The sequence below is a fragment of the Sarcophilus harrisii genome, chromosome 5 (genome assembly GCF_902635505.1).
Source record: "Sarcophilus harrisii chromosome 5, mSarHar1.11, whole genome shotgun sequence".
Taxonomy (NCBI): Eukaryota; Metazoa; Chordata; class Mammalia; order Dasyuromorphia; family Dasyuridae; genus Sarcophilus; species Sarcophilus harrisii.
In genome coordinates, this window is record NC_045430.1 from 26,831,013 (window position 1) to 26,853,325 (window position 22,313).

The 22,313-nt window shown below is 37.9% G+C and overlaps 1 protein-coding gene across 1 annotated transcript in view; it reads left to right on the forward strand.

Annotated features, from left to right (window-relative positions):
* The window catches only part of ANKS1B (ankyrin repeat and sterile alpha motif domain containing 1B), a 1,348,113-nt gene extending 1,334,834 nt beyond the window's left edge, over nucleotides 1-13,279 (forward strand). The window contains exon 27 of the mRNA XM_031941007.1: nucleotides 13,099-13,279. Within this exon, the coding sequence (XP_031796867.1) occupies nucleotides 13,099-13,131 (33 nt within the window). The 3' untranslated portion in view covers nucleotides 13,132-13,279. The remainder of the gene's footprint in view (nucleotides 1-13,098) is intronic.
* Nucleotides 13,280-22,313: the final 9,034 nt, after the last annotated feature.

Here is a 22,313-nt window from a genome sequence, read left to right on the forward strand (position 1 = left end):
AGATTCTAGCACATAGCACAGTGGGCACTTAATAAATGCTTGCTGACTTAAAATTACAAAAGTGAGTTCAAATGTAATCTTTTTAAGGGCAGAAATATCATTGTATTATCTAAATATCAATTATCACCAAGCATTGATGTCAGCATGAAATTGATATCTTAGCTTTAAAGTAACTTTTTAAAATTTGATCTACACAGACTTATTCCTTCTTTAAAAAATTAGTCATTACAAATTTTAGCATTTGGGGATAATTCACCAAGCATTTTCTAGGCACACACAGAGACACTGGAAAAGTCTATGTACTTAATTCAACTTTCCAGTTCTCAATTTCATCTTGGACTGATCACCTCATAGTTCTTTTTAGTTGTAAATTTGAGATCCTATCTTCCTATTCACTCGTTATCTAGATGACCTTGGGCAAATAATTTCATCTGTGTCTCAGTTATAAAATGAGGCCATAGGTCTCTGTCTCTAGGGTCCCTTCCAGCTCTAGAGCCATGACCTTTAGAAGCCTCCCAGGCCATCCTACTTGCCCTGCTGTTCCAGGCTGCCCCTCCAATGTCTCCTGCAGGAAAGCTGAATCCTGTATTTGACATAATACCATGCAAATGGCCTAGACTGGAGAAAGTGCAAGTAAACATATTGAGTGTCCTTAGAAGCCTGATGGCTGGTTCTCATTGGATTCACTCTGATTTCTTTGGGGCCCTAGACCCATGAGTCAGAATTTGTTTTGACGACTAAATTAAACCTAGTGCATGATATAGCGAGCTGTTGTTACATCACTACCTAAAATGAATGAACATTCCATCTTCATTAAAGATTGTCAGGTGTTTTCAGGCCAGCATATGGACAGCTCAGCTAATGCCACCTGTGATCCATGCTTAGGGGATTATACTGACTTTGATCCAGGCCTGAATTTCTAGAGCCAAAATCTGTTTACATCAAGTCTTAGGTCGCAGGGAGTTTGAGAGAAAATAAATAAAACTTTGCTAAAAAATCAAGGAATGTAATGTTTTACAAGCTTTAGAGCTGAAAGAGACCTTAGAGGCCATGGAGTGCAACCTTTTTGTTTTACAGATGAGGAAATTGAGGGTAACATTCTCTCCACTATTCTACTCTAGTTGTCCTAAGTTTTACCTGCAAGCAAAGGGGAGAAAAAAAAACCAAGTCAAAATATTTTACTCACTAATAAGCATTATTTCCCAATAATCTCAGGTGAAAGTCCTTAATCAATTAGCATTTATTAAGCACCCACTATATGGTGATATAAAAACAAAAGTGAAAAAGTTCCTGTACTCAAGGAAGGAAGAAAGGAAACAAGCAATTATTAAGATACTCTCATATACCAGGGACTAGAGCTTTATAAAGTGCTAAGCACTTGATAAAAATGTTACCTCATTTGACTCTCACCACAACCCTAAGAGGGAGATACTGTTATATGCCATTTAACAGAGGAGGAAACTAACTGAAGCAGGCAAAGTTTTGCCCAAGATTATACAACTGGCAAGTAGCTGAGGCAAGACTCAAATGTGGGTCTTTTCTGACTTTCCCAGCTAGTTTTGCTGCATGAAGTTCACATTCTAAGCAGGAGGTAACATATTAATAAATAGGTATCCTGACTACATACAAATTAGATACACAGTAACAGAAGCAACACTAGTAGTTAGGGGGATTAGGAGCCACTTTGTAGCATAAAAGACTTGCCTGTTCTCTTGGAAATGAGGCTTTCACACTCACTGATTCAGTAAGTGTTTAGGGAGCCTAGCAATAACCAGTAGGTAGAAATCAGCCAATAGTAAAGATCTGAGGGGCAGCTAGATGGTGCAGGGGATAGATCACCGGTGCTGGAGTCAGAAGGATCCGAGTTCAAATCTAGGCACAGACACTTAATGCTTCCTAGCTGTGTGACACTGGGCAAAAGTCACTTAACCCCAATTGCCTTAGAAAACAAAACAAAATAAACAGTAAAGGTTTGCTATATACTGAAGCACCAAAGCTACAAAGAGAAATATGGACCAGTCCCTGCCCTCAGAAAGCTTACCTTCTAATGGAGGGATAGAACATGTAAACAAGTAAATTTACATACACACATATTTATATACATATACATATGTACAAATATATATGTATATATATGCACATATATGTATAAAGATATATACACTTTTAGAAACTATTTTGTATAATCCCAATTTGTATATTGTATATGTAATATACATATAGAATCAAGGTTATTATATATGTATATAATAAATATATATTATATATTCATATAGCATATATTATTACATGTCATGTAGATATATTCTGTCAATATATTGATTATATTATATATATATATATATAATCTCATATATAAACTAGAGTTATACAAAGTAGTTTCAATAGGAAGAGATTACTAATGGGAAGGGGAGAGGATGATATTGATAGGCCCCCTGTATAAGACAACACCCAAGTTGTCCTTGGAAGAAATCTGAAGGTTTTAAGGGATGAAGTTGAGGAGAAAGAATATTTCAACCTTAGCTGGAAGAGGGGTGGTCTCAATTCAAAGAAACAGTGCCAGGAGACAGAAAAGCATATAAAGGAACAGCTGGCAGGGCAGCTTACCTAGAACAGAGAATGAAAAGGATTAATATGAAATAAAATAGGAAAGGTAGCTAAGGAGCCAGATTGTAGAGAATTTAAAAATGCCAGGTGGAAGACTCTGTGCAAAATTTTAAGTATCACTCAATATAAGTAAGGCACTTGTGGATACAAAGCTATATGCAGCCAAACCCTATTTTCAATTTTTCTGGAGACAACAGACCTATGAGGAACTCTCAGTGTGTAGACTCCCTCCCCCAAGGAGGATCAGTACTTTCTCTACTATCTTGGATCATAGATTTGGAACTCAGAAGTCAGTCTCTCCCTGCCCCTTGCCAGCACAGAACTGCAGAGTTCTGTACATCACACCCTGCTGCCTCTCAATCCAATAATTTAATGTGGGGGTGGGAGGGAATACACACACACAAGCATGTGATAATATAACAAGTACAAAAGGGAAATCCAAGCAAAATTCTTTGGGAAATACAAAAAAGAAAAGCTCATTTTCAACCAGGAAGTTTTAATGAAAGAGATTAACAATCAAGTTGGGCATTGTAAGAAAGGAGGGATTAAAATGGGTGGGAGTTGGACTTCAGTCCAGATGCGAGCAAAGCCACAGAGGAGGGAAATGGTAGGGCAGGGATGGAGAATCAGGAATTGGGAATAGTCTGGTCTGGCTTAAAAATCAAGTAACGGAAAGGGGCTGGCATGAAACAAGACTGCAAAAGACAACATGGAGCTAGCTTGTGGAAGGCCCTAGATATCTAGCTCAGTAACTTCTATATGGCCATTTAATAGTTGTAGGGGAGGAATATGATCAGAGAAGAGATGACAGAAGATTATCCAGGTATTAATTAGTGTAAAGGCCAGACTAGAGAAGATGTAGACTGAAGATCTTCCAAAGAAGGGGTTGGCTGAGATGTCTCTGACAGCTCTTCCAGTACCATATCTATGGTACTGTTAGATTAAGTCACTCAACCTTCCTGGGTCTCAGTCACATCATCTGTAAAATGACTAGATTGCCTCAAAGGTTTCTTCTAGTTTCAAATCTAAGAACCCATTATTCTAAGATGACATCTACCATGGCCAAACCACATCTTGAATGAAGCCAAACATTTCACTTTATTTTATTTATTTCCAAAAGAAAATATAAACCAAAAATTTTAAAACCAAAAAAAAAAAGTTAAAAAAATATGCTTCTATCTGTATTTAGACTCTATCAGTTCTTTTTTCTGGGAATGGATGGGAATCTTCATCATAAGTCCTTCAGTGTTCCTGAATCATTGTATTGCTGAGAAGAGCTAAATCATTCATGGCTGATCATCCTACAACATTGTTGTTACTGTGTAAAATTGTATCCTGGTTCCACTCATTTCACTTTGCTTCAGTTCACATAAGTCTTTACTTGTTTTTCTGAGAGTATCTAACATTTCTTAATGGCACAATAGCATTCCACTACAATCTTAAACCACAGCTTGTTCAGTCATTTGCATACTAATAGGTATCCCCTCAATTTACATTTTTACCACCAGAAAAGAGGGGCCATAAGTATTTCTTTACATAAAGATCTTTTTCCTTTTTTTCCCCCTCTTTGGGGGTATTCATGAGGGTATTCATGTTTTTATAGTCCTCCAAGTATAGTTTCAAATTGCTCTACATAACGGTTGAAAAATCAGTTCCCAACTCCACCAACAATGTATTAGTGTCTCAATTTTCCCACATGCCCTCCAACATTTGCCATTTTCCTTTTCTATCCTATTAGCCAATCTAATAGATGTGAGGTAGTACCTCAAATTGTTATTGGTTAAAGAAATGCAAGTTAAAACAAACACTCCATTTTAGAAAGATCATATGGAATACAAAAGAAAGGGAGTATTAGACTATGGCCTTCAAGAATCTGAAGGACCATCACGGGGAAGAGAAATTAGCTTTCTTTTTGGTCACAAGAAAACTGAATCAGTAAGGCAACTTTAGGCTCCGTGTAAGAATATTTTGTTGTTCGGTCATTTTAATCATGGCCAACTTCATAACCCCATTTGGGTTTTTTTTTGGCAAAGATATTGGAGTGATTTTCCATTTCCTTCTCTAGTTCATTTTGCAGATGAGGAAACTGAGGCAAACAGAGTGACTTGCCTTAGGTCCCATAGCTAGTAAGTGTCTAAGGCTAAATTTGAACACAAGAAGATGAGTCTTCTTGACTCCAGGCCCAACATTCTATCTATTGTGCCACCTGACTTAACTGCCCAAGCAATAGTAAAATTGCTGAGAAAGCATGGACCTGCATTAGTAGAAGTTGTTGTCTATACAGCCAGGTTGTGATTAATGTGAAAAATGAACCCTGTGAAATGGTTGTTTTCATATTACTTGAAGTTACAACTATGTAAAATATGGTTACTGGTTGTAGTCCAATGGAATTATGCAACGTGAATTTGAATAATTGTACTGTTTCATTATTTGCACTGATCAAAACCTGGCTGTACTAGTAAAACTAAGTCTAGTCTTCTCCTGTGGAAAAGGGATTTGCTTTGTTGTACTTGGTCCTAGAGGGAAGAATCAGAAGCAATTTGGCAGAATTTGTAGAGACAAATGAAGATGTAAATTTGGCCATTTTTGTTTTTATTGACCTATGTAGGGAGCTTCTGCTGAGCTAGATGTGTGAGGAATTACCGAGTCCAGATTAAACTCCTTCTGGAGCTGATAGTGACATAAGAAAGGAACACAAACTATAATATCATCTATTAAGTGCATTAAAGAACAGAAAAGAAGGTAGTAGGTGAGATCTAATAGATTAAATCACTGCCAAACAGGAAATCAGAGAATATTTCTATTAAAAAAATAGCATTTTAGTTGGACTTTACTGAAGAAAAGGATGGTATTAGAAAGAAGGCAGGGGAAGGAACCAGGAACAAGACTTCATTGTAACCTTCTAGCCATTTCCAGACCAATTCACGAACACTCTAGGCTTCCTCCCTGTTCTCATTTCCCTCCCATCAGATACTCAAATCATACCCAAGAACTACCTTGGGCTTACAGGCAACCTTGAATCCCATCTCACACAGAATGAGGCTTTCAAATCACTAGTTGGCCTTTTCCAAGCCAAACCACCCTGAGTGTACCCCAATTCACCCTCCAGTCTTTGAATTTCTTTGTTTTGTCTGTATGAAGACTGTCTTGTTTGCCTGTATTCACACCCCTAAGCATAGTGCCTGGTATATAACTGCTACTTAATAATACCTTATCATTCATTTGTTCATTTATTCATTCATTCAATCCAGACATAAGTAACAGTGGGAGAAGAAGCACAGAAGCAAGAGTTCAAGCTGTTTGAGACACCAAAAATATATCACTTCAATCTGAGTGTACAATGCTTTAAAAGGAGTAATATTGCAGAATTTGTTGTAAGAACCCTCAGCAGCTAGCTAATTCAACTTGTGTCCCCCAAAAAAGAAAAACCCACAGAATAGTGACCATCCATTCTATTCTTGAAGCCCTCCTATGAGGAGAGGGCCACAGGTAGCCCGTTGCACTCAGGGATCTCTCTTATATTACATAGTTGTTCCTGGGACAAAGTTAAATACTGTCTTTTGCAGCATTCCCCACCCCCTTGCTCCTGGTTCTACTCTCTAAGACCACAGGGAACAAATCCACTTCCTCCTCTATATGACAGCCATTCAAATATCTGAACAGAGCCATGCTGTGCCCCCAAATTACTTCTTCTCCAGGCCAAACTGTCCCCATTCCATCAGCAAGTCGTTATGTGATAAGGACTTGAGGTTCTTCTCCATCCAGGCTGACCTCCTCCAAACACTACACGTTTTCAGTGTTCTCCTTAAAAACTGTGCAACCCAGAAGTATATATGTCCCTTTCTTTCTCTGCCCCTTTGAATGACAGTCTTAAGATAATGCTATAAACCAAGGTATCAGCCAGCTAGGAGCATAGTGAATAGAGCACCAGGCCTGGAGTCAGGAAGCCTCATATATCCGAGTTCAAATCTGACTTCAGACATTTACTAGCTGGGTGACAATAGGCAAGTTGCTTAACCCTGTTTGCCTCAATTTCCTCAAGTGTAAAATGAGTTGGAGAAAGAAATGGCAAACTGCTCTAGTATCTTTGCCAAGAAAACCCTAAAGGGGATCAGGAAGAATAGAAAACAACTGAGTGATTGTGTAAAGTCTTGAAAGTCAGGCAAAGAATGACATTTGGGGATGGTAATCTGAATAAGCATCATGGCCAAGGAGAAAGAGAACAAAGACTCTTTATTGGAATCAAGAAGGCTTGAGTTCAAATCCTGCCTGACATATTAGCTGCACAACCAGGCAAATCTCTAACCTTTCTAATATCCTCAGAAATTAGAGGATTATTATCCTCCAATAATAGATAAATATATCTTTATCTTTTATCTTTTATAAAAATAGTTTGTCTTTTTAGTATCATGGTTCCCTTTCAGAGTCTGTTGACAGACTTTTCAGAATAATAAGGAAACCAACTATATTGAAATGTCATTATTTTTTAAAAAAAAAATTGATACCAGATCTCCCTGTCTAGCCCAAAAAGATACGCAGCCATTCATAGACTGGGGCTACCACTGCCTGGTTTAGGAACTCTACCATGCTCTACTTCTAACATAGGAGATTTGGAGTAAAAGACTATATTAGGATAATAGCAGTGGAAATTGAGATGCAAAAAATGTCATAGAGGTGAAATAGCTTTACTAACTGGTTATCTGGGAGAGGAATGAGTAACAGATAATCCTAAAGTCACAAATATGGTAGAAGTGATGAGTTTTGATACCAGAGAGAGAAACAAGATTTAGGCAGGGAAGGCAATTAGCTTAGTTGGGACATGTGGAATTCTTGGTGTTGAAGGAGAGTTAAGTGCCAAGGAAGCTATGGATAACAATGAAAGGGAAGAGAGAGATGGGATAGTAACCTGAAGAGATAGGGAGGAATGGAGCAAATGGAGCAAAGGAGCAAAGAGATAGGGAGGAATGGATTGGGAAGCTAGCCAAAGTAGGTTTGCTTCCAACCATTGTGAGGAAAGTGACAGTCATTGGTAGAGGAATTAAAGGAATCTAGCAGACCAAATTTCTATCTGTAAAATGATTAGAATATAAAACAAAGCAGGCTATTAGAAACTATAATATGTAATGCAGTGAAGCAGAACCAATGAAGATTGAAATGAAAAGAAATCACCTCAAGTTATCAAGAAAGAGCTTTGGAGAAAGCCACATTTAACCTAGACCTTAGGGGAGGAGGTTTAAAAGAGTTGGAGAGGAGTAGCAGAGGGCACTATGAATAAAAGGTGAGAAATGAGCATAATCATGGCAGATAGACAGTGAAGATCATACACAATTCCTTTGCTTGGCAAAGACAGAATTCCAGAAATGGGAGAATATTCAGAAGGCATCACTTCCAATGCTACATCACATATACTAGTCAAGGAGTTAGGAGGTACTGAACTCAAACCTATCTCAGACTTGGCTGTGAAACCTTGGATAAATCTTTTTAATTTCTCTCAAGCTCAGTTACCTCTGGGGATAACTATCTACCTCTTGGGGCTGTTATACAGATGAAGCAAAATACATGGCTTGTAAAATGCTTTATGAACTTAAAACATTATATAAATGATAGCTGTTATTATGGCCATAGAATTCTAGGACAGCTGGGTGGCACAGTGAATAGGGTGCTGGGCCTAGAGTCAAGAAGAGCTGAATTCAAACTCAGCCACAGATACTCATTAGTTGTGTTATTCTGAGCAAATCACTTAATTCCTTTTACCTCAGTTTTCTCATCTGGAAAAATGAGCTAGAGAAAGGAATGGCAAACTACTCCCGTATCTTTCCCAATAAAACCCCAATTGGGATTACAAAGTATTGGACACGACTAAAAAATGAGTAAAAACAACAACATTCTAGTTTATGGAGTTCTTTATAGAACTCAGTTTTAGAATCCACCAAAATAACTATCCTTCTTACCTGTGAACTTGATAAACACACCATCTGTGACTTTATATAAATCATTATTTCACATGTTGAATAGGAAAGAGAGCTGGGGTATTGAGCTATGTACACTGACATCATTTAAACAGTTAAGTCACTTAATCACTAATCTTTGAGAAATCACTGTCAACCAATCGAGCTAATGTGCCCAGCCAACATCTCGCCATCATATTCATGAGTACATCATAAAAAAAAAAAACTTTGCCAAATGGCTTGTTGAAATCCAGGGACACCATGCTTACAGTATTTCTTTGATATATCATTCTAATAATCCCATCCAAAAAGAATGAAATGTTTTTCTGGTATGACTTGTCCTTATTGAACTCCTTTTGGGTTAAGTGATTTCCCATCCTATTCCAAGTGCTCAGAAAACATCCTTTGCATCTCTTAGTCTAGAATTTTCCCAAGAATCCAAGGCAAGTTCACTTTCTAGGTTAACAGCAAACAGCCATTTAAAATTCAAACATTTTTTCCATCTTCGATCCTGAGACATCTCTCCAGTTTGCCATAGATTTTCAATTAGTGCCAATGACTGCTCGACATTTACATTCACAAATTTTTTCAATAAATTCCACTACAGCAGATACTAAGACTGATTTGAAATTTATTCTTCCTTGCCAACAGATTTGCACAGATTTCTATACATAATTGGCACTTAATAAATGCTAACCTACAAAAAATTGTAAGCACTTAATAATTATTGCCTTGTTTCTTGCCTCCCCTATCAAGATATTTTTAAAATAAATTATTATCCATATAATATCACTAGCATGTTAGTAATATTATGAAATAATGATAATATATTAATATTGACATTAATATATCAATAATATAATCCTATTATAATATAAATAATTATACTATTAGCCATATATCTTATTTATATAATATAAATAATAAATATTATGTTATTATCCATATATCACATTTTTCTTTATTCATATATAATATTCATATTATATATGTTCATATAAGGCTTCTAACTTTCCCAGGTTTGTGTTATTAGGAAATTTAATAAAGATACATTTCTATCTATTCCTTTGGATCATATAAGATCACAGATTTAGAATTAGAAGGGACCTTAGATTTTATCTAGTCTAACCCCTTCATTTTTACAAATCAGTAAACTGAGACCCAGAGAGATGATGTAGCTCATCCAATGTCATACAGACAGTAAATATCAGGTCTTCTGACACTCAATTCAATTCTCTTCCTACATAGGTTCTTATAAAAGAGAAAGGTCCATTTCTTACTTTGAACAAAAGAATTTCAGTGAATCTGGATTCAAATCCAGACTTTGTCCCATCACTAACTTTCGTTTCTCCTCTGGAAATTGAAGGGCACAGACTAGGTGACTTCTAAGATTTCTTCCTGGTTCTAAATGCTGTGGAATGGCAGTTCCCCAGCCACAGTGCACAGGGTGAGAGCTTTCTGGGCTCCTTTCCCAGAATCCCCCCTCCGTCTTGGCTCCCCTCTCAAGAAAGAGCTAAACTTCTGGGGGGGAGGGTTACCCCTGGGGGCCTGGGATTCCGCCGAGTTTCTCAGTCTTACTCCACGACTGATTCCATGTGATTGAAGACAACTCACCAGTTGACCTCTGGGAATTAAGGACTACCAGAAAGGGTTGCTCCTTCTGAAGAGCAGAGGCAGATGGAGGACTGTGTGACCACCAGATCTTATAAAACACAATGGACTCCACGTGTTGGTTGTTGCTAAAATTCTTTCAGGCAAATGTCATTTGAGAAATCTGTTAAGAGATGTGATATTTACCACGATAACGATTTACAAAATGACTAGTGTACAGGGATATAAAAGGAAAGAACAGCCTCAGCAACAACAATAACAACAAAAAATCTTACATAATCATAATGCTGACATGACAGGCAATTAAGTGACTTACAGAGCCCAAAGTCAGGATAATAATAATAACCAAAAAAAGTTGCATAATTGTAATTCTAATATTAGAGGCAACTAGTGATCCACATAGTGCTGAGCCGGAGTTCAAATCCAGTCTCTGACACTTACTACCTAGGAAACTAGACTAGGAAAGTCATTTACCCCTGTTTGCCTCAATGTCCTCATCTGCAAAATAGGGATAATAGCATCTACCTCCCAGGATTGTCATAAGGATCAAATGAGATAACAATTGGAAAACACTTAACACAGTGCGTAGCACACAGTAGGCACTTAATAAATATTCTACAGAAATTTTTTTTTATTTAGCAGCTAAATACTGAATTACTTCTTTCTCAGCATATGTTGAACACTTTTTGCAACAAAAGAGAATTCTACCCAGGTAATAAAAGAAAAAGCTACAAAAGCAATATCAAGTTGATCCATAATTTAATTGTGCCCTGGATATGTTAGCACCTCAATCAAGCATGGCCACCAGCTGCTTCTGTTTGGAAGGTGTAAGCTGCCTGCAGCCAATTCATCAATGGTCCCCAGGAAGAGGTAGCATCAGCTATTTTGTGATCAGGATGCCAGGTTAATTTCCTTCCTTTTCCAAAAATCAATGTTCAGTTGTCTGCAGAGGATATTTTGATCACCCAAAAGCTGAGAGCCAATGGACCAGGGGAAGGAAAAAAAAACAAGGGTATAAATACTCAGCTGCCATTTTAAGAGTGAAAAATCTCATTTAGGATCTATAGTCCCAGAGGATCTCATGGCATTTCAGGGACCAAAAGCCCAGTCAAAAACTCCACTCGTTTGGGGGGAAAGTCCCAACACCAGTGTGGTACTCAGTGCTCCTCCAGAGTCCAGGGACCAGAGTTCAAATCCACTGTTGCTTATACCAGTGTGACTTGCAGAAAATCACACTCAGTTCCTTCATCTATAAAAACAGAGGGTTGGGACTGAACTACATTGTCTTTAAAGGTCCTTTCTAGATCTAGGACCCCATGACCTGACCCACTGAGTCTCGGTTTACTCATCTGTAAAATAAAATGAAAAATGGTTTCTGAGGCCCCTTCCAAGGTTATATAGTTCATATGTGGCTCAGTCTCAGAATAATGATTTATGATTCTGGGAAAGTCATATCATATATTCTGGGTCTCCATCTCATTCGTAAAGTAAAGGCATTAGATAGAGTATAGATGTAAAACATGCTTCCTGAGGACTGAATGTGGTCCACTACTAACACCTGAGCTTAGGCAACTAGGTAGTACCTTCAAGCCTAACCAGGAAGACCCGAGTTCAAATGCAGTCTTTGATATTTCCTAGCTGTGTGACCTTGGGTAAATCACTTAACTGCCTCAGTTTCCTCATTTGTAAAATATTTGGGAGAAAGAAATGGCAAGTCATTCCATTATCTAGCTTTGTGACCCTAGGCAAGTCATTTAACCCTGTCTGCCTCAGTTTCCTCATCTGCAAAATGAGCTAGATTGGGAAATGGCAAATCACTCCAGTATCTTTGCCAAGAAAATCCCAAGTAGATTCAGACATAATTGAACATCATCATCATCAACAACACACCCTGTTCCCTATGGCCCCCTCCAGCTTCAGATTTTATGACTCTGGATTCAGAGTATTCCCATATGCCAAGTCAGGGCTGCTCTACTCTTTATCCAAAGTAGTGAATGATTCTGGTTTTTTTTCCAGCCTTTCTCCCCCTTCCTTAAAGCTCAATCAAATGAGGTCCTTCTATGTGAGGTCCTTCAGGATACTCCCATTCAGGAAAGTTCCCATGCCCATTTTGCTTTGCCTATTTTTTGCATCCATGTCCCCCAATAGAATGTATACCTCTAGAGCACACAAGCTGCTTGGGGTTTTATATCTATAGTATAACAAAGAGCCCAGCTCAGAGTCCAGAAAATCTGGGTGGAAGTCTCACCGCCGACATGTGCTGGTTGTGGGTCCCTGGGAAAATCAGGGCTATAAAAGGTTTTTCTTCAGTGTCCAATTCTTTGTGACCTCATATGGGATTTTTTTTGGCAAAAATACAGTTTGCCATTTCTTTCTCCAACTCATTTTATAGTTAAGAAAACTGAGGCAAACAAGGTTAAGTGACTTGTCCAGGATCACACAGCTAGTAAATATCTGAGGTTGAACTTGATCTCAGATAGATGAGTCTTCCTGACTCCAAGCCAAGTGCTTCATCCACTACACCATCCATACAGGTTTTAAGTTCCTAAATGTATTTCTTTCTGGGAAGGTTCCTTCACCTATAAAATTACAGATCTAGTCACTATTATTTAGCAAATGCCTGGAACTTAATAGAGGCTTATTGAAAAAAATAAACAAGTTTTGCCTCAGGCTACAAGACACTGATGAAGACTTTCTATCAGAATTAAACCTTTAGGCACCCAAGGTGGAAAGAGAATAATATTATAAAGCAGATACATAAGCTTTAAACAAAAATTTAAACCTCTGAAGAAAATTCAAACTTAAACAACTGAACTTACCACCTTTCCTGATAAGCCAGCTCCTTCTGCTTCCCTCTTCCCTTTCTGCTCCACCGAGTACCTAGCTGTAAAACCTTATTATCTATCTCCTTCCCCTCCTCTCTCCTTCCCAGGTCACATCCAGGCAACAAGTCCCACCTGAATGAGTGACTCCTGACCTTTCAGAAAGCTTGAATTCTGTGTGTTCTGGAGCTCAGGTGGAGAGGACAAGAGTTTCACTTGGAGAGAATCAGTCCTGGGCTACTGAGTGAAACCATCTTATAGGAACCTTTGGCCTGGGAAGGGAAAGGACATCATTCATTGTGAAAAGTAAATGCCATTGGAAATTGAGGGAATGAATGTCCATCAATTAAGGAATGGCTGAACAAGTTGTAGTATATAATTGCAATGGAATACTATTGTGTTATAAGAAATGATGATCAGGATGATTTAAGAAAAAAACCAGGAAAGACTTTTATGAAACTGATACAAAGTGAAGTGAGCAAATCCAGGAGAATGTTGTACATAATACAGCAATATTGTACAATAAAGAACTGTGAATGCCGTTGCTATTCTCAGCAATACAATAATCCAAGACAATTCCAAAGGACTTATGATGAGAAATGCTATCCATCTCCAAAGAAAGAACTGATGGAGTTTGAATGCAGATTGAAGTATACTTTTTTAACTATTATTTTTGAGTTTTTAGTCTGCATTTTATTTTGCAACATGGCTAATATGAAAATGTTCTGCATGACTGCACAATGTATAATCTATATCAAAATGCTTGCCTTCTCGAGGAGGGGGAAGGGGAGGGACCAAGGGAGGGAGAGAATTTGGAACTCAAAATTTTAAAAAACGAATGTTAAAAATTATTGTTTATATGTAATTGAGAAGAAATAAAATAAAAATTAAATATTAAGTTTAAAAAAAATAAAGTCTCTGGAATTCCCTAAGAGGAAAACAAACAAACAAACAAACAAAAAAAGATTCTACCATGTGGTTACTGTTCTACTTGTGCCCTGAGTTAGGACTGAGAGGAACTGGCAACAGGCAGAGTGCAGGATACTAATTATATGACTAGGGAAGGAAGTCATATAACATCCCTAATCCTCTTCGATTAAATGATGGAGTTGTCCTACATGAACTCCAAAGTCTTTGCCCTTTGTAATAATTTAAGCCTCTGAATCAAGTCAGGGCTGAACTACTGAGTGGTTACTCTGGTACTTGTCACCTCCTCAAGGACAAGGACCATATATCCTTTGTGGTGTCCAAAGAACCAGTCAGGCTTCCCCTGGAAATGAAGGACCTGCCGCTATCTCCTTATGTGATCTTCGTCAATTTGAGGGTCAATTCTACAGACTCAACAATGGAAAATACTTCAACTCATGAAGGCAGCTGGGTGACACTGTAGAGCCTAGAATGCTGGCTTTGTTCAAGTGGGCCCTCAGACACTTAATAACCTGTAAAAAAAAGACCCTCAAAGATGCTTTGTTAGGAGATTGATTTTAAAGCTGCATATTCTTGACTAAATTAAATGCTTTTTTTAAATTATCAATTATCAAACATCTTTTTTTCTATATCTTCCTATCAACTGTTTTTGTGAACGAATGAATGAATCAATAAAATGTATTAATGTACCAAATATCTTGTTAATGGCTGGAGAATACAAATACAAAAATACAAATACAAAAAGCAGGACAGTCACTGTCCTTAAAATGCTCACGTTCTTATATTGAAGACTATATCACATATATCACATATAGAGAATTGGTTATAACACAGTATAATATATTACATAATTACACAATTATATAATATATTACTTAGAGATATTATATTATAGAATATTATAATCATGTATTACAGAATATTATAATGCTTATGGAATATTATAATTTATTACTTATAATATAGAATATTATACTATATTACTTGTAGAGCATTATAATAATATATTACTTATAATATAGAATATCATAAAGTATTACTTATAGAATACTATAACATATTACTTATAGAATATTATAATAATGTATACTAATAACATACAGTCCACTGTGTACCTGGTACTGTGTAAGCACTCATTTGAGTCTCACAACAACTCTAAGAAATAGGTGCCGTTATTATGCTCATTTCACAGTAGAGGATGTAGGAGATGTTAAGTAGTTTATCCAAGGTCACACAGTTAATGAGTGTCTGGGGCTGGATTGGAACTGGCTCTTCCTGACTCCAGACCCAGGGCTCCCTACCTCACTGGTGATTTTGAAATGGGAACTCACAGGGAAGGTGAATGTAGCCATAGAGCAATTGAGATTCTCCTTCTAGAAATGGCAATGTTGAGCCAATTATTATTCCCAGAGAAAACAGGGAAAGCAGAGAGGGAAGAGGAAGCGTATTCGGGCTATGATATGATGTCCCGATAGTCGGAGAGCAGCAGCCCACTTGAGTGAGTCCAGTTAGGGAGAACTCTCTATTGGACCCCAGAGCAAGGGCTGGAGGTAAAGAGGAATTTCCTGAAGACAACCAGAGAGATGTCTAGAGTTTGCTGCAGAAAAGTTTTTACAACTTTCCTATTCCCTGCTTCTTACATTGTGACCTCCTAAAGGTTGGAGACTTTTTTTTTTAACTTGTTTTGTATCCCCAATATCTAGCACAGAAGCAGCAGTGGATGGTCCAATTCCTAGTCAGGAAGACCCAAATTCAATTATGGCCTCAAGACATTTCCTAGTTGTGTGATTCCAAACAAGACATTTTACCCTTTTTGCCTGTTTCCTCATCTGTAACATGGGAATAATAGCACCTATTTCCCAAGGCTAATATGAAGATCAAAGTATTTTTTACAATAATAATTGGAAGCACTTAGAATGGTGCCTGGTACACAGTAAGGCCTATAATAATTGCTGGGTTATTTGATCAAAAATAATTTTGAGTGTAGCAAGTTCCATTGTCATCAAAGATAAAAAATATGTTTTAAAAATGCAGAGACAAATTTGTTCCATCCTTCATCGCTCTCCTTCCATCTTCATTTTCAGATACTACTGGAATGATTTGGCACAGTGCCTGGCATACAATAAGCACTTAATAGATGCTTATCAGCTTGTTTAGTTAACTAAATATCACACTAAGCTTACTATAGACTTTTTTCCCTTAGTCCACATTATGTTATGAAGTGATCTTGCTTATAACCTTCTATTATCCTCCTCTATGAGATTTTGCAAATGAGTTGATATCCTAAATTTATTCTGCCCTCAGGGGCCAATTATTGTCACTTGGCAAGGAGACGAAGTGTTTGCTGAGTTGGTTTCCGAGTCCTTTGGGCCTCCCTGTTGTATTTACTTGCTTTATATCAATTAAACATCTGAAGAAAAATGGTAACTATCAATGTCAATGTCTTCCTTTACCCATTTCTCATTTCTCAGCATCAACAAAGCATCTGAATGTCAGGCTGGAAATAGGATCATTGTGTTCCTTGTATTTTTCATCTAGCATCCTTTATGAAGACATGACAGTATCATAGTATCCTAAAGAAAGATGCATGGTCAGTATATGGCTGCAACCCATTACCATGATGACTGACAAGTGGAACTCAAGGACATCCTAGTTATATATGCATAATCCTCTTTTTCTAGCCTTCGTTGATAGTTGACATTTTTCTAGTTTAAAGTAAAAAGAAAATCTTTTTTAAATGGCTATTTTCTGCTGTGAATGACTTAGACATTCTCAGCAACACCATGACCCAAGACAATTTTGAAGGACTTATGATGAAGGGTACTGTCCGTCTCCAAGGGAAAAAATTGTGGAGTCTGAATGCAGATTGAAGATACCCTTTCTTTCTTTCTTTATTTTTTTTTATTTTGAGATTTGGGTTTTCTTTCAAAGAATGGAAATGTGTATTATATGACTACACATGTGTAATCTATGTCAAACTGCTTGCCATACAAGGGAGGAAAATTTTTGGGAAAAAGTTGATTGTTTTTACATGTAATTGGGGGGAATAAAATATTAAATGAAAATAATTTTAAAAAATAAATAAAAATGAATATTTTCAAGGTTAGTTATGAACAGAAAAGAGGAGAGACTAGTGGATGAGAATAAAAGATAATAGATGAATAGCCAGGGACTACACCAGTTTTTATGAACTATTAAAAGCTGAGGAAAGACTCTAGAAGACCATGAAGGGTTTCTCTGTGGAGGGTTTACAGAAATACATGAAGAATGAATAGCCCAGGATAAGAGGGCGTGAATGGACTGTGATCTGAAGAGTGGACGGAGTACTGACACATGAGAAGATCACAACTTCTTTGAAATGAATCAAAACTCCCAACTTTGTAGAGCCCAGGGGTCTACTCTCAGTTTGCAAGGAGTTCTGAGTGCTTCAAATGTACCTGTTGGGCTCCAGTTTGATCAGCTAGCTGAAACCAACAGACTCAAGTTCAAGTATGAAATGAATGTTCTCTGTATTGATAAATTCTAGCCCGGGGTGATCTCAAATTGCAAAGGCAGAATTTTTATTCACTTCTGTCAGATAAGCAATATTCCCAGTTCTGGGAGGCCTGACCTCATAAATGAATTTACAACAAACACCCATGATTCATTTTCCTGAAGCGTAAAGAGAGATGAAAATTTCACAAGTCTTGGTCCTTCGACAACACCACTGAACTTGGGAGCAACCACTTCAAAGGCTGGCTCCCCAGAAGGGAGATGCATCGGAAGTCCAACTTCTTGAAGCTGTGACCTTTTCACATGACCACATTCTGCAAACTCAGTCTAGGGCTACTGCAGACAAACAACCCACCAGAGGCACATCTTCCTAATTTGGGAGTTTTAATAACTGTATAATACATTGGGGCTCCTTAGGGGAGAAAGGGTGACAAGTCATGAATCTATTCTAATTACTCATCTTCAGAGAATTGAATTAGAAACAAATCATTTTCTCCTTCTCTCTAACGGTAAATGAATTAGAATAGATGCTCATACTTGCTGACTTGAATGCTCCAGGGATATGTTTATAAGAACAAAGTTTGGTAGCAAGTTCTAAAAACTGAATAATGAGTAAAATTTTATATTTTATATTATTTTAAGCTCAAGGGGCATGCCAATAACAAAAGAGTCAATAATTGTTGATTTGAGGAACTGAAAGAGACTGACGTAACAGTTTAGCTTCTATAGAATATAAGCTTACTTAGGGCATATACGGTTTCATTTCTCTCCGCATAAGCAGTCTCACATACCAAAAAATCAATCAACAAAAAACATTTGCCAAGTGTCCAATATGTATACTACAGAGGGCACAGGGAAATAAGATTAAAAAATTGAGTCTCTGCCCTTGAGCTTACAGTAATAAAAAAAAATAACAATAGTGTATGTCTGTTGATCTCTCTCTCTCTCTCTCTCTCTCTCTCTATATATATATATATATATATATATATATATATATATATATATACAGATGAGGAAACACTCTGAAAGTGATCTGCCCTAAGTCACATAGACACTATGTAACAGTACCTGGAACTGAAATTCAGGTTATTTGACCACTACTATGAGGAGAAAATGGAATCTATACAGAGCATATCTTCACTCCATCAAGATACCTGATCACCTCCCTGTGGCGTGGGGTGTTTAGAAGGCTACTGAGAATCAAAGTCTATCCAAAAGAAGACAGCCAAAAGGATGACGGTTCTAGAAAAACATGAAGATGAGCAACAGCAAAAGTAATTAGGGAAGTTAAGCATGGAAAAGACTTGGGGAAAATGCAGTGTCCTAATCTTCAAATACGTGAAGGGCAATCACATGGAAGAGTAAATTGAGGAGTTCTCATAGACATGAACAGCTCATTTCAATGGGATATGCATCCGGGACATTATGTTAACATACCTAACATACTCTGTAAGCCTTCGAGCACTATATAAATGGTGATTGTTAATATTATTATATGTTTAAAATATGGACATGTGTTGAATATTCAGTCACAAAGGAGACATTTTTATTCATCTAGCTAACCTTCATTACTGTATGACAAACTAAACTTAAAGAGCTTCCAGTCCAGGCTGTACTACTGACTTCCAAGACATTCTCTTTAAAGTACTAGAAATCTCTTCGTTCTGGAAGCTCACTCCAGCCCACCCCAGCTTTCATACACTTCATACCTGTCTCCCTCCCTGGGGCCTGGCTCTTTGATGGGATGCTTCCTCCTAGAACCTCCACTTTAAGGTCACTCCCTTACTTTCCAACTTGAACCCTTGACTCTCCTGGATGTTTTCTTCCATTTCCCCACCCCACTCCCTATCCCTTTTCAGCTTCTCCTCCTTCCCCTACGTGTCTTCCCCCATCAGAACGTAGCTCCTTGAGGACAGGGGCTGTCTCTACCTGCATTTGTAACTTCAGTCCTGTGAAGAGTATGTGGTCTCTTCAGCAACTGGTGGTGATGACGGTAATGGCATTTTATAATGCAATTAAATTAAACTCAAATCCACTTTTTTTGAGATATCAAGATGTGCTTGTGATATGTTTGATGTTTCTCCAAAAGGCAAAATCAGGAATCAAGACTTATGACTCAGAACAATATAGTTTCTGGCTGTCTTTTAACAGGGAAGTCCAAAAACTGAATAGCATCTCCTATTTCTAAGTCATTTTAAGGCTTAGCGTTCTGCCAAAAATAACAAGATAGGTAAAGGTGACACCTTTTTCATCTTACAGTGGGAACAACTGAGAATCAGTTGCCTGGTGGTATACCAAGGTACCTTATCCCTTGAAATGTTCAAGGAAGATGGAATTACCATCTGGTGGAAAGGGCACAGAAGGGAATTCTTCTCTGGCTGGAACATAGGACCAGAGAGAACTTAAGGTTCTATCTAACTCCTGGGATCTGTAATTAATAATAGGCTAAATCCTTTTTAGAATCAAGTCTGCTTTCTAATTACCTTGATTTGCTTGAGCTTACTATCCAGAAGAGAATAACTAACCTGGAAATCAGATAAAACTGAACATTCTTTGATGGATGTGTCCAAAGTTTCTTGTGGTATTCGTGCATTAGAAGTTCCTTACAATACTGGCACCCTGAATTCAGAAATTCCCTTGCTTTGCCAGATGATACAAATCAGTCTGAGTTGGTTATCTCCCAGTTCCAAAAAACCCAGGCCAGAGATGACCTGATAAAAGACCAGTGATTACATCTACCCCATGATTTTTGTCTTCATAACCCTGCTGTCCATAACTACCTTGAGTTCAGTTCTGTGTTCCTATGTGTGCATGTCCACTTACTCAAGAGGAATCAAGTCACAGATACAGAACAAAATAATAATAATAGCTAACATTAATATAGCACCCACTATAGGAACTATGCTAAGCACTTTACAATTCCATCTCATTTAGTCCTCACAATAAACCTGAGAGGTAGGTGTTCTTATTATCTTTGTTTTAAAGATGAGGAAACTGAGGCAGTCAAAGTTTAAATGTCTGAGACCAGATTTGAACTATGGTCTTCCTTACTCCAAACCCATATGTAATGGGCTGAGGTTTGAGCTGATGCACTGAGGTCCCAAGTACATGAGGCTAGATAGTAATTGGGCTATACTCTATTAATATACATGATTGGATAAAGAATGGTCCCTGCCCACTCTCCGTGCAAGTCCTGATGTGTTGTATAGGAAATGACGATTTTGGTGGGTGGAGGCAGAGAGAGAGGGAGGAAGACAAGTGGAGAGAGATTGGGCTGGGTTCGAGACTCCGAGCTGCTGGTTGTGTGGCTGCTGGTCGAGCTAGCTTCTTGACTCAGCTGCACACATTGCTATCGCCGATTCTCTTCCACCTCCGATCCTTCTTCACTGAGAATAAAGACAGACGATTTTCCCCTAACCTGAATTCCTGACTCCTGTCGATTTAAAAATACACAATCTTAACACCCATATGGTTAACAAGGTGATGGATAGAAGGCTTCTACGCCTATTCTTCATATGATCCTCATCCCCAAGAAAGGTAAAACAAAAAAAATGGCATTATTCCTATTTTACAGATGAGGAAACAGGCTCACACCACTAATAAGAAGAAAAGTTGGACTCCCTCTCCAATTCAAAAAAAGCCCATAGGAACACATTAAAGCACCTAATGGCTGAGTCAACTACCCAAAGCAATGAATTAAAATCACTTCAAGACTGGGTTGAAATAACCCATTCAGAAAGAATCCTGCAGATATGAAAACACTCCTTAGTGGCTGGTGTGGGCAGTCCTTCAGGGCAGTCCAGCTTATAAAACTGCCCTCCATCCACAAAAGGATCCTCCCTTCTGCCAACTGGGGACAGCCTGGTTAATTCCACCTGAGAGAAAGAGGTTGAAGGACACAAAGGCAGGCTCACCAGAAGAGACCAGCCGTCCAAAAGCGGCTTATAAATGGAAAGTCATGAGTTGTTTTTTTGTTTGTTTGTTTGTTTTTTCAACCATCCTGGACACAGGCCAGCCTGATGGCATTTTGGACAAAGATCAGGTCAGTCTGTTTGCTTGTTAAAAAAAAAAAAAAAGAAAAGAAAAGAAAAGGAAGAGAGAGAGAGAGAGAGACAGAGACAGAGAGACAGAGACACATTTCAAACAGCATTCCAAAAGTTTATTCATACAAATAACATCTGTAAAATTCGTTTAAAAAATGTATAGCAAAGGGAAAACAAAAGGATTTGTGTACAAATTGGTAGCATTTGATAGACACTTACACAGTAAGAGGTATACAACATGTGGTCAGAGAGAAAACAGCTAGAGGATAAGGTGGGATTCCCGATACAAACACTGGAATGATCAGGAGGGATTGCTTCCCAAGGTCCCAGAAGAGCTACAAAACAAAGCCCTCTTTCCTCTGGATTCACTGTTCAGGACAACATAAGGGGCCAGCCCTTCTGTCATTATATACAATCATGTCATTCTGTGCTCTTTCCTTTATTCTATTTTGGAAGCCCTGGAGGAGGAAAGGTGTCTTGATGGGAGAGAAGACACATAAACAAATAACCCTTAAACCAAACTGTACAAACGGGTTTTAAAAGTATTGTATCTTAAAAGCAATAACAAAACAATGGGAAATGACGTAGTATGGTGGAGAGGCCTCCCAAGTCCAGAGTCAGGAAATCCTGGTTTCAAATCTTGCCTCAGACATTTAGTAGGCTGTGAGACCCTAGGCAAGTCAGCTACATCTCTGTGCCTGCTCTATAAAACGAGAGGGCTGGACTCAATGGCTTCCAAGCTTCTTCCAGCTCTAAATTTATAATTCCACTAACAGGCTGTGCCCAGCTTTGTGTAAGAGAGCTGTTTCTGGAAAAGCACATGTGGAAATATTGCCATTCATCCAATTTTTACCAGACAAAAG